The sequence below is a fragment of the Dipteris shenzhenensis genome, chromosome 4 (genome assembly GCF_047967505.1).
Source record: "Dipteris shenzhenensis isolate YYH24624 ecotype China chromosome 4, Dip_SZ_1.0, whole genome shotgun sequence".
Lineage (NCBI taxonomy): Eukaryota > Viridiplantae > Streptophyta > Polypodiopsida > Gleicheniales > Dipteridaceae > Dipteris > Dipteris shenzhenensis.
The window spans coordinates 7,547,766-7,559,826 of record NC_141599.1 but is presented as its reverse complement, the minus strand read 5'-3'; the positions used below and the strand labels follow the sequence as shown (position 1 = coordinate 7,559,826).

General features: G+C 43.6%; 1 protein-coding gene across 2 annotated transcripts in view; it reads right to left on the bottom strand.

Annotated features, from left to right (window-relative positions):
- The window catches only part of LOC147902407 (indole-3-acetaldehyde oxidase-like), a 56,839-nt gene that overhangs the window by 36,425 nt on the left and 8,353 nt on the right, over positions 1-12,061 (bottom strand). For both annotated transcript variants that reach the window (XM_087373462.1, XM_087373461.1), the window contains exons 7-8: positions 5,847-5,942; positions 5,660-5,758 (exon numbers count right to left, since the gene is read on the bottom strand). In XM_087373462.1, coding sequence (XP_087229588.1) covers positions 5,660-5,758; positions 5,847-5,942 — 195 coding nt within the window. The remainder of the gene's footprint in view (positions 1-5,659; positions 5,759-5,846; positions 5,943-12,061) is intronic.

Genomic DNA, 12,061 nt, shown 5'->3' with positions numbered 1-12,061 from the left:
GCTAGCATCTCATACAAAGAGAGGGTCTCCCCATCTACTATAACCATGAGCCCACTAGAATGCCCTTGTGAATGGTAAGCCAAAGAAAGTATGAAACTTTATTAACTCTATTGATTCGCCACAAAATCTCAACATAAGCTACTCAGTAATCCCCTGTGCTTGCCAGTGCTAAACAACTAAGTAGTTGCACTGAATATTTGACACGTTGGTGGATGCATTTCCTTATCCTTGGAATCTTCCTCAATTGTAATGGCTTCCTCTTTTCTGATGCTAATGTTGCTAAGGATGATGCTAATGTTGATTCTGACTTTGATGCTAACTTTGTTGCTGATGATTACCACTTCGCTAAAATGGTCTACCTCTATGTCTACTTCTATCTGAAACTATGCATGCTTGATCATTGGAATGACCTTTGCGTGCGTGAATGGCTTGCATCCTAAGTTCTTCACCAAGTAAAATTGATTGGAGCTCTTCCAATGTTAGAACTTGTCGTTGGATGGCAATACTCTAGACTAGATTCTCGTATCCCTCTCCAAGTCCATTCGGGATGACTTGAACCATTTCTGCCAGATTCATGGTCTCTCTTGCTATTGTGAGTTGATTGTTGTAATCTTTGATCCTGAGTATGTAAGCATCACCAGTTTCACTGTTGTTGCGGAAACTCTGGTTGATTTGCTTTCTCACTGTGAGAATCTTGGAAGTGTTCTTGGACTCCTAGATAGCTGCGAACATATTCCATGCTTCTTTTGATGTCTTGACTATGTTGAGCTGTCCTAGCATGAAATCTTGCATATTCTTCTTAATCAATTGATATGCATACTTGTCTTTCTTGTCCCATTCTGCCCATGCTCAAAAAATGGCAGGATCTGCTACTACAGGTGCGGACATTGTTAGTGTAGCTGTAAATCCCATTGTAGAACTTGCTGTTGGTGCTGTGGCAATAGGTTTTAGTAGAGCTACTGCTGGCTAGATTGTCCAATGGTCTTGGTGTAGACCCATCGACATACTCCCATTTGTCTTGAAGTACAAGAATCATCTCCATTTGGTATTTCCATGTGCCATAATTGTAGTTTTCTAGCTTAGCAGATGCCTCCAAATTGATATATGGTGTGTGTTTCTCTACTGAATCCTACATCCAGTCCTTCTCCAATATTCAAAAAAGGGGAAAAAAGAATCTGAAGTAGTGGAAGCTAGCCAAGACGACTCCCTTGGATCCCACGCTAACTCTGCTAGAGGTCTCTCCTAATTGCACCAAAGGCAGTTGCTGTCACAAAATCTAAATTCAAATGTCTGCAAATGTTAGGCAAGAGATGACTGCAAATAGACACAAAGGTCAGGCGAAATCTGACAGAAAGTTTCTGGATGAACCACTACTCCAAATGCACAACTCTACCCATGATTTTGACAATATTTATTGAAAAGAAAACCTCGAGGTAGGAGGATCCAATGCCAGAGTACAAGATACAAAAGCCCCAAATTTCTAGAGGGCAAATGTGCCAACATAAAGGGAAAATGCAAGGGAACCCCAAATGCAACTGTACCAGTCAAATCCCTACTACAACTTGCAGTCAAAAGAGACAAAAATCTGATAGTTTTGAAAATCACGAAGTTAACAATGTACAGATGCAAGATGCATGTGTACAAATTGGACCAGAAATGGCGAACGGATTGGAACTGTACTGGAACTGTCGAGCTGTCAAGAAGAGCTATCAAATTCTGTACAATCTGTACTGACTGTATGGACAGGCGGCGACAGAGGGGTAGGGTTGGAGAAAACAGATGATGCTTCTGTGTTTGAAGGAGGCCTGCAGTAGATAGTAGCTCCACTCAAAAAAATGACCACACAGAAACTCGTGATGCAGATGGCGGTGTGATTCAGTAGGCATAGCAACTACAACAAAACCTCCACAGATAGCAGCAATTTTGGAGCACGACTCAAAAACTGGTGGCATTTTTACCAAGAGCAGTAAGAAGACCTGCGAATGTAGCCACAAAGGGTAGGAACAATAGGAAATAGACCCAAAATGGGGTGTGGTACAGAGAGTTGCTGCCCCTTTTTTGAGATGAGGAGCACAAAAAATGGCGGAATACACCCGTGGTGTGGCAGCACTCCTTTTGCAAGAAAGGAAGATAGCCTTGGGAGAGTCCAATGATGGGAGGTATGGCAGCTGTTTTTGAAGTCTAAATGTACAGAAGCTCCTCTAGAATGGAGGCGAAACAGCAACAGCAACACCTTCCACCAGAATGTCAACTTGCAGAGCGCAAGGCTAAGCATGAGAGCTGATAGTGATGGGAGATTCCATGACAATGGAGCTGCTCTGTACCCCTGTTGAGTGGCAGTACAAGGAGGACAAAACAAGTGCACTTGCAGGAATGATAATGCGTGAAAGTACAAAATACAGCCATATGCTGTATGGGCTATCTTCAGACTAAAAGTCCTAACCCTAGATAGGATTCACAGTACTAAATGTCCTCAAGGGACTAAATCTAGCCTACAAGGCTCATACCAAGGAAAATGTGGCAGCAATAATGGGTCAATCAAACATTGGACCATTGAAAGATATGTTGCATAACAGCAAACAAATTAAAAAGAGTACATTCCATTTTAGAGTTTGCTAATGATAGCGTTAAGAACTTAAGCATTCACCTAATGTACGGATTTGAGCCTAGAGCTCCACCATGTATAGGTCTTGAGAAAGAAAGTGTACAAGTGGCCAAAGACTATCTCTAGTAGATGCATCAAATGTTGAGGCATGCCCGGAAGAATATTAAGAATGCTCTAGATAGAGCTAGTAAAGTGTATCAAATATTTCACGCTATTCATTTTAAAAAAAGGGATTGCTTGAATGTGAAAGTCTGATAGAAGAAGAACTTATAGAATTAAACCTCCAATGCTTTCACATGAACCACAAAGAATTCTTCATCTTAAAGAAAAGGACACATGTTATACAGGTATTCAAGAATATTTAGTAAAGTGGAGCTTAGTGGACAAATCGTTCAGCAGAAACCACTACATGGGAAAGTATAAGAAAACTCAAGAAACAGTTTTCTTACCTTGTTGTCAAGGACTAGTAGATAACGGGTAACCTTGTTTGATCCCAATGGTACTTGTGGTCTCCTCTATCTACCCTGCACCTATCCGAACCCTATCCGAGACTCTCTCATAAAGTGCCATGACTGCCCAGGTAATCTCCTAATCATATCCCAACTATTGTAGATGTCTGATGAGTCACGCTCTCGGCACTATATCAAAAGCCTTGTGGAAATCAACAAAGCAGCAATAGATCCTCTGTCTCTGTGCCATGTCCTCCTCAATGACACCCACTGGTCCCATGATCTATCCAAAAGCCCACTTGTCCCACGGCTCTAAGTCCCTGAAGCTCAGCGACTAGGATAACCTCTATGTCAAGTACTGATGCATAGATCTCACACATCTCATGTCCAATCATAACGGTCCAGTTTTTTGAGCTCATGGGATCTCCTGCCTTGTGAATGGGAGTGATGGTGTTGAGGGTCCATGAGTGGGAAGCTTGTGCAAACTGCTTCATTGAAAAGCTTCGCTAAGATCAGGGCCAAGGTATTTATTCCATATGCAATGAATTCAGTGCATAGGCCCTCATGATCTTTGGATCGACCATTGTGAAGCTTTAGGGCTGTGTGTTTGATACCTCTGGCTATGAAAAGTGTGCATGAAGTGGGGCATGGTACTTGTGAGAGATCAGGTGCTGGCAGGTCGACGGGGACATAGTTTAGCGTGCATGCATAGGAGTGCCAAGTTTTGATGTCTGTGAGATGGGGCTCGCCACTCAAGGAACCTTTGCCAAAAGTCTTTAGAGTTGTTACTAAACAAAATGTTTATTTACTCCTCCTCGTTAAGGTGGACGAAAGCCTGCTTCTTCCGGCAAACCAGAAGGTGGTACTCATGTATCATCTCTGTTCCAGTCAGAAGGTGATGCTTGGTTTCAAGTCGGGGTTGTCGAGTAAAGCCTTACACTACTATTGCAGAGTACTAAGCCAAGGTGGGAGGGTGCATGGATCGAGTGGTGTGTAAGAAAGTATGTAGGACGGCCTCATGGAGAGTGCGTGTGATCTGGGCTGCTCGATCCTCTAAGAGCGATACGTGGTTAAGCATAGAAGTATGTAACAAAAGTCTATAACTGAGAGAGAGAGAGAGACAGACACAGATTAACGTCTTCAAAAGCCCTCGCGGGACTATGAGACAAAGCACACACACCAAAAGGGTAAACACCAAACATCAGTCATAGACTGAGAGTCTCTTGGGAGTGCATGCAACCACTTCCATAGTTATTGTAGATAAGCTACATTATACTAGGTGCGATAGTTAGCCTGTATTACATCAGTTTAAAACTGAGAGTCCTTGGGTTTGGATTTAAAATCTTTGATAAGTGCTTTTCCATCTTTGTAGACAGCCCACTTCCCTTCTTTGTGAGCGTCTTGCACTTTGATAAATTCTATGGACTTCATCTTGAGTTGAATCGCGGTGAGCTCCTCTAATATCCATACCTTGGAGCCTGTCAACTTGTTTGTTTGCATGAGAATCCTAATTCTTGCTTTCTAGTAATTGAGTACCATTCAATCTGAGGGGTTGCTGCTATAATATTATCAAATTTTTCTGCCAGGCTCCCTTCATGCCAATCTTCAGCCAATGCGTAGACATCTAGTATTAGCTGCCCTTTTTTCTTGTTCTTACACCTCTCCATATACTTCACTTTTGTTGATTTTGCTGTCCTTCGTTGCTGAGATTTCCTCTTTGATCGATTTGACCTCATTGTAACCATGTCATGGACTTTGGTTACCAACTGTGGTGCAGGTGCTTCTTCCTTGTGTATCTGTAGTACTTCCTGTATGATGTCTTGTTTGCCATTGTTCTCCATCTCCTTCACTTTCTTCCCGAGAGCTGCAACCATAAGTCTAAGCTCCCTTACTTCCTGTTGTAGAAAATATATCTGCTCCTGTGGGTCTGAGCCAACCTTCGCTTGTAATGCAATGTGTATGGGCTCGGTGTTGCTGCGATGTTGGAGTAGGAGGGTTTTCTGATAGGGTTTGAAACAAATGTCTTCATCTTTGGGGACTCCATGATGGCTTGTGAATAACTGGGGGCCCTCTTGCTGTCTCTAACACCCCAGACTGAGCCCCGGGCTCAGCTCAGCCTGGGGGCTGAAGATAAGTTGCTCTTGTACCTCTCTTAGGCTGATAATGCCCCCTCCTGCGTGGCCTGAGTTCGAGACAAGCTGCTGCTGCTAGCGCTCCCGCTGCCGCGAGCTGGTACTAGGGGCCGCCCCTTACTGCTATGTGCTGTGCTGTGCTGTTGAGAGAGAGTTTCAAACGGTCGTTAAGGCAGGCACCTGCTGTATGTAGCACCTTAGTTTGGTAAAATATCTAGAAACTTCTGAATGTGCTACTCTGTGTTGATTGCAAGCAAGGTATTTCTGAATGTGCTACCCTGTGTTGATTCAAGCAATCTTGCAGGGCATATTATGAAATCTTTTCCAAAATGTAAGTTATTAAATCTTGCTCATACAATATTTGCATGGAGCTTGATTGTAAAACACTGATTGAATGGCAACATATCAAAACTCAAATAAGCTGAATAGAACATTTGTGGCATCCTCCAAAGAAAAAAGGAAAATAAGACCACCTGTCCAATGTCAACCGCAGGATTCAAGCTTTTTCCACAGTCATAGATAAGATCAGTTTGGATTAACCTTGTTTCTCCTGTAAGAACATTGACCTCAACCTGCAGCAGAAATTGAACACATAATCTAATGCAGCATCATTGATAAAATTTGATGATATCCCTCTAAGAAGATCCTCAAACCTCATACCTCACTTGCTGCTGCACCATAGTTGAGATATCTTTTCGTGCTTTCCTCTGGAAACCACCGAATCTGTGCTGACAAATCAATTTGAGCAAACTTCGCCTACAAAATCAAGAAATATGACATCAACAAATTCTTAGGTTCCTTTATGAATGAGCTATATACCCAAATAACAAACAATGCAGTTGGACCTTGGTGATAGTCACCCACAAAATTGAAAAACATTAAACTCTACGATGCATAGCAAGGACTAGACAAACATCACCATCACCATCATAAGTATGTAGTGGTGGACCAATGCATAGACACATGTCCTTACACATAGGCAGATTCAATCATGACAAAGCTAGAAGGCCAAATAAAAAAGACTCCATGTATGACAAAGAGGAAATTCTAGCAAAGGCAACCACCTTCATTTGCAGTCTCTACTTCCTAACTTTTTTTTTTCCCCTAAGAAAGGAACCTTCTATTAATTCTTGAAAGACTTCATACAAAAAAGCAGCCCCGGATGTGCTGAGTATGGCAAAACCGAAAAAGGCTGAAAGAAAAACCGGCCTATTCCAGAGAAACCCAGCTCACTACCTAGGGGATCTCTGGTACTGGGGCTAATAGCCAAGTGGGGGGACTATACAACCAGCGAATCCCTCGCGGAGTGAAGATGTAGAAATTTCCTATAGGCCAAGCCTTGCAGAATCGAGCACGCCTCTCAATAGTCGCTCTAGAGCCTAGAGTCCCACGTTCCTAGGTGGAGCGTAGAGTGTAGGTGATATCCTGCCGATGGCGACCATGGTAGCAGAGGGTGGAACCGGGATGCTCACCCATCACGAGACTACTGCGAGCCACCCAAATGTTCCACGCAGTGATACTCGCTACCACCTCCCAAACGTTGTCCTCCGGAGAAGAAAGGGGAGCTAGGTTGTCAAGAGGGACTGCCTCATGGAGCGCTATCCTCTAAATGCTCTGACTTTGTATTAGGTAGGCTAGGGAGATCTCATCAATTTAAAACGCGTGTCCTCCCTCAGTCAACCAGGCCACCATCCCCCAAGTGTAGTCCCTCTTAAGACTCTACATACGGGTCATGATCCTGAGAGCTCCCATCCAGATCCTCGTTGCTCTGCGACAGTACTTCCTAACTTAATACATGACGCACATACTAGCTTGTGCATCATCTTTAATAATATCTTCTCATTTTGGGAGGCCACATAGTGAGCACGACAAAGTGGTTAGAGACCTTGCTATTCTACTTCTGGATTTTGAGAAAGCTTATGAAATTATAGATTAGCGTTTCATAGAGGAAGCGCCATTGCAATTTTATTTTTTCGATTTATGAATTAGAGAGGCATCCTCTCTTTACATATCAGCCCATAGATAGGTTCTTATCAAAGGTGCTAGAGGAGAGAGTTTCAGATTACCATATGAGTCTTGCTGTCTTGCTCCTTTCATATATTTGTTTGTGGTAGAGGCTATGAGTCTTTTCCTCATATCTCAGGTGGACATCCTTGGCTTGACACTCCCCCTCAGAAGCTTCTAGATAGTAAACTTGCAGATGACACAGCAGTTTATTTGGATGTCTCTCCTCAAACCCTTATAGCTTTCAAGGCAGCTTTGGATTTGTTTTGCCTTGCAGCAAGGAAACATATTAACTGGTCTAAATCCTTGGCTCTTGGATTAGTGATGAGGATTCCCCTGCAAGGCTGGTTTTGGCTTCACTTGGATCCAGAGAGGTCTTTCAATTACCTGTTTTGGCTGTTAGGTTGGCCTAGACATGTCTTCATCTCAGTAGCTTAGCTCCAATAATGTTTAACCCTCCTCTTGGGTTAGAAGAATCAAGGTCTCCCAAGCCACTCTAGCTCTCTTATCGATAGACCCATCAAGTCCGCTCTAAAGACATTTCTTGATAGGACTCTTAAACTGAGAAATACAGCCCCTAGAGTAGTATGGAGCTTTGCCTTGCAGCTTGTGGTCAAGGGAGTTCTACCAGGTTAGTAGACCTAGAAATATGTATTTCATGAATGCATTAGATCTCGCACTCCCTCTGCACATGGACAATACGAGGTGGATTTTTCCTTATGAAAACATCAAGGTTCCTCCTTCACTTTTTATGGCTATTGTGTCAAAGCTTGGCAGAGCTTTGGGTGCTCATTAGGAGGGTTTCCCTCAGTTTTACACGATGAGATTGACAAGCAAACCGATGATGTGGAATGATTATATTTTGGATGAGGGTTATAGATTTCTTGGTGCCTCGTAGTGGTTCATGTGGGATAGAGATTCCTACTTCTTCTTTGGGCTCTTGGGATGATTGTAAGCATCTTCTTAAAGAACGCAGACTTCAACTGACTAGTCACTTCAAATGGAATGGTAGGAGGATTGCTCAGATGGATGCAACTATCCGTCTAGAGTTGGCCTCTAGTAGATGGGGAACAACATGAATGTATCAAGCAAATGGGTGCTTACTCAGGCCCAATTCAGATCATAAATCTCTTGTGGGACAATGGAGAGCTTCAGTGGGCAATCATGTGGCAAGTTTTGATTGGAGATCCTGCTTTTGGCTTTCATACGACCCTAGAGATAGTCAAAGTTGTGGGCTTTGCCAGTGACTAGTATGTAGACCATCGTCCAGACGATATTTCTATTGTGTTTGCTTTATCCCCTAGTATGGCCTATTGGTTCTAGTTCTACTAGGCCATATTACCAAAGTCAACTCTTATAAAATAAAGTCGCCCAGGAGTTGACGAGGCTAGAGTTTAGGACTAGCTGTAACATGCAAGGGTAATCTGATCGTGTAATTCACAGCAAGACCTTCTTTAAACCTTTAGCAAGGAATTAGCGTTGTTTACCATAGAGAGAAAAAGGAGATGAGGGTAGAGAGAGAGAAGAGTTGACAACCGATTAGGTCCCTGTACCCACACTGAGGGCCCCCTCCCCCAACTAGGGGAGAATTTGCTTTATACTTGGAGAACTAAGAAAAACAAAGAACACTCTTCGAGAGAGCATGGAAACACACTTCTAAAGAGCTCACTGTGCACACGTATAGCATACCCATAGACCTGAGAGGCAACGCCGACCAATACCTAGACTTTGATGCTGTCCACACTAACGATGTATGATGCTTCCGCAAGGCAAGGGAGAGGCTTGTGCTGTTCACCAGGATGTAGGGTTACTGCGTGAGTGAGAGAGTGAAAGCTAGGAGTGATAGATCCTATAAAAGAGCTGAGAGATAAGAGCTGAGAATGAGCTGTGTAAAACTGTAATATAACTGAAAAGAGCTGCTGAAATAGACCCCAAACCTTACTCCATTCGCTGTCCCGACTTCCTGTCTGATGCGCTGCATGAACACCTTCCCAAAGGGCTGAATTGATGCCAAAGGCTGAGGCTGGTCAGAGGGCCATTGGTGGTTAGTGTTAGGCTCTTCAGAGGGGGCTGAGGAGGAGCTGTAGGAGGCTGGAGAACTGAATGAGGAAAGAGGGCCTGGAGGCCCCCTATTTATAAGGCTTTTGGGGTTGGTTGTCTGCAACCATAAATGGCAGCCCTAGGCTCCATAAATGCCAGCCCTAGGCCCCATAAAGGCAGCCCTAGGCCCCATAAATGCAGCCCTAGGCCCCATAAAGGCAGCCTAGGGAGGGGTGCAGGGTAGCCTATAAAGGAAGCCCTTCCCTTGCCATTCTCTTCACTTGTTCCAGCCCTAAGGGGGACCAAAAGGGCTCCTATCCTAGGCTGGACCTAAACCTATCCCTAAACCTAAGACAGAAACACTACCCTACGGTTCTCTAGTGGGCATTAGTGAACAAGGACTGATCTTCTGACTTGACCTAAGGCTGAGAGAATGACTTGCGTAGCTTGTGCCTGACTGTCTCAAAAGTGTCACAACATACGACAAAATCTCCTATTAGGGAACTATTACGCACTTGTCAATGTAACCAGTGTGTCACTTTGCACCCAAGTCCAGGGGTGCATGTGACACTAGCCTCATGAAGGCTTGTGCCTTGAGAATGGAAGGATGATGATGAAGATGATAATGATGAGGTAGCAACTAATATCAAACACTCCAAGGGAAATGCTATCATCACTTTCAAGTCACGTAAACTACGAACCAAGATTCTTCTCCAATCACATAATTTGAAAGGGACAAAGGTATGGATAGCTAAGGAGCTCACATGAGCTCAGCTGAAGAACAAGGCGACTAAATTAGCCAAGGTTAAAGCTGCAAGGAAGAATGGAAAATGGACAATATACAATGAAGGCATGGCAAATATCAAAGAATTCAAATCCATGCCAAAATACTCTGAGTCTTAAACTGATGTATGGATGATTACATGTTTTTAATGCTTTATTAGATGTAGCTACTCTAAATAAATAGAGATGCTTTTGCACTTTATGGTAGCTGCGATGTGCCCTCCCTAAATTGATGTATTTGTTGTCCCATAGACCTGTTGGTCTTCCGTGGACGTTAATAGACTTTCCCCTGTGCAATAAGCTGTGTAAAGATGGCATTGAACTCACTCAAGTGTGAGGTCATAGCTGTACCTTCCTTCATGCGAAGGTCGACAAGCTTCTTCAACCAATAAACCTTACTGGCTGAACTCTTTTGGGCATACAACTCTTCTAGCCTCTGCCATAGGCCATAAGAGGTCTTTTCTACCTGAACATTGAACACAAGAGAGTCAGTGAGAGTAAGCATGATAGCCGCCCTTGCGGACAAATCAAGCTCCTCCCACTCATCATCTGCCATCCCAGATGGCTTGACACCCTTCACCTTTATGGGCTTAGAAATCTTCTTTAGCAGAAGTACATTCAAACACTGTTCTGCCCATAATGCATAATTGTGTGCCCCTTCCAATTTCTTTATGTTCAGTATTGAAGATTCACTTCCCCCTGATGCCATATCAGATACGGAAAGTGCCTGACTCCCTGTAAGTCAAAAAAAAAAAAAAAAAAGACTAAATAAAATTCTGATTTCTCAGAAAACCTGCTCTATCAAGAGCCAGGAGCACTCACAATAGTGCTGTTTTTTACTGTCAAAAAATCTGCAGCAAAACAGAAAATTTTCCCTCCAGTCACTGTACCTTCTGACACACTGTACCGTGCTCAAATAGGCATAAAACATAACTACAGAATGCTGCAGCTGTTCCACAAGTGCTTTACAAGTGCATCATCATCTGACGAAACACAAAACACTGATGTCCTGATCACTTCTCCCACCTCAGATGAGGTATTGCACTGATTTTATATGCATAAACCACTTGTCATACACTGTTTTGTCCACTGAAAAAGGCTCCAAACACCTCAGCCTGTCACAAAACCTGCAACAAAGTATGGGACAAATCCCAAACAATCACCCTTCTGCCAAGGGTAAAAGGCATCTGAAGTTCTCAAACAGTAACTCAAGTGCTCACAAGCAAAATCTGGGCAAAAGCCCCTTGATTTGACACCTGTACCAAGTGAAAAAACACCTCAACACTGAGGTAGCATACAAAATACAGCGCTCTCTTGGCACTTTCACCTGACAAACTAATGCATAAACTGCCTGTGTGCACAGTGGCAACACAGATCCCAACGTACAAACACCGAAAAGAAGATCTTTTGAGCACTGTCAACGATGGACAGTTAGGGACCGAGTAAACTCGATGCACCCTGGCCAAGCGTGGCTCAACTGAGATTTTCAAAGTGTCGTACACAAATTGTGACCTGCAAAGAAATGTCACTGATACACTACGGAAAACGAGACCAATGTGGGCACCCTGGCTCCACACTGCCTCAAGGCATACACTGCATACACTTCCAGGCAAAAGCCCTATGAAATTGTCACCCGAAAACTGAGATTTGCACTCAGCAAAAGCATAAAAGACCTCTGCAAAATCAAGGCATCTGACCTTCCCGAAAAATAACTGTGCAACCACCACACACTGTGGTAGTCACCCCAAGCACGAGGGACACGAGTGTACTTGCTGTACCTCAAACACACAGTTTTAGGACTGAAAAATTCCAGGAATGCATCTAGAAAAAACCTCGTTGTACTTCTGTACCTACGTGTACTTGCAAGTATCACGCAAAAGGACAGAGTGCTCTCACTCTTTTCCTTCTTCCCAAAAAAAAAAATATGTGCCTGCTGTACCTTCTGTACCTGCGAAGAGTACCTGCTGTACCCTGTACCTACGAGGGCACGGATCCCCAAAAAAAATCGTCGAAATTCTGGCTGAGGGTACAGCCTGTACGGCTGCTTG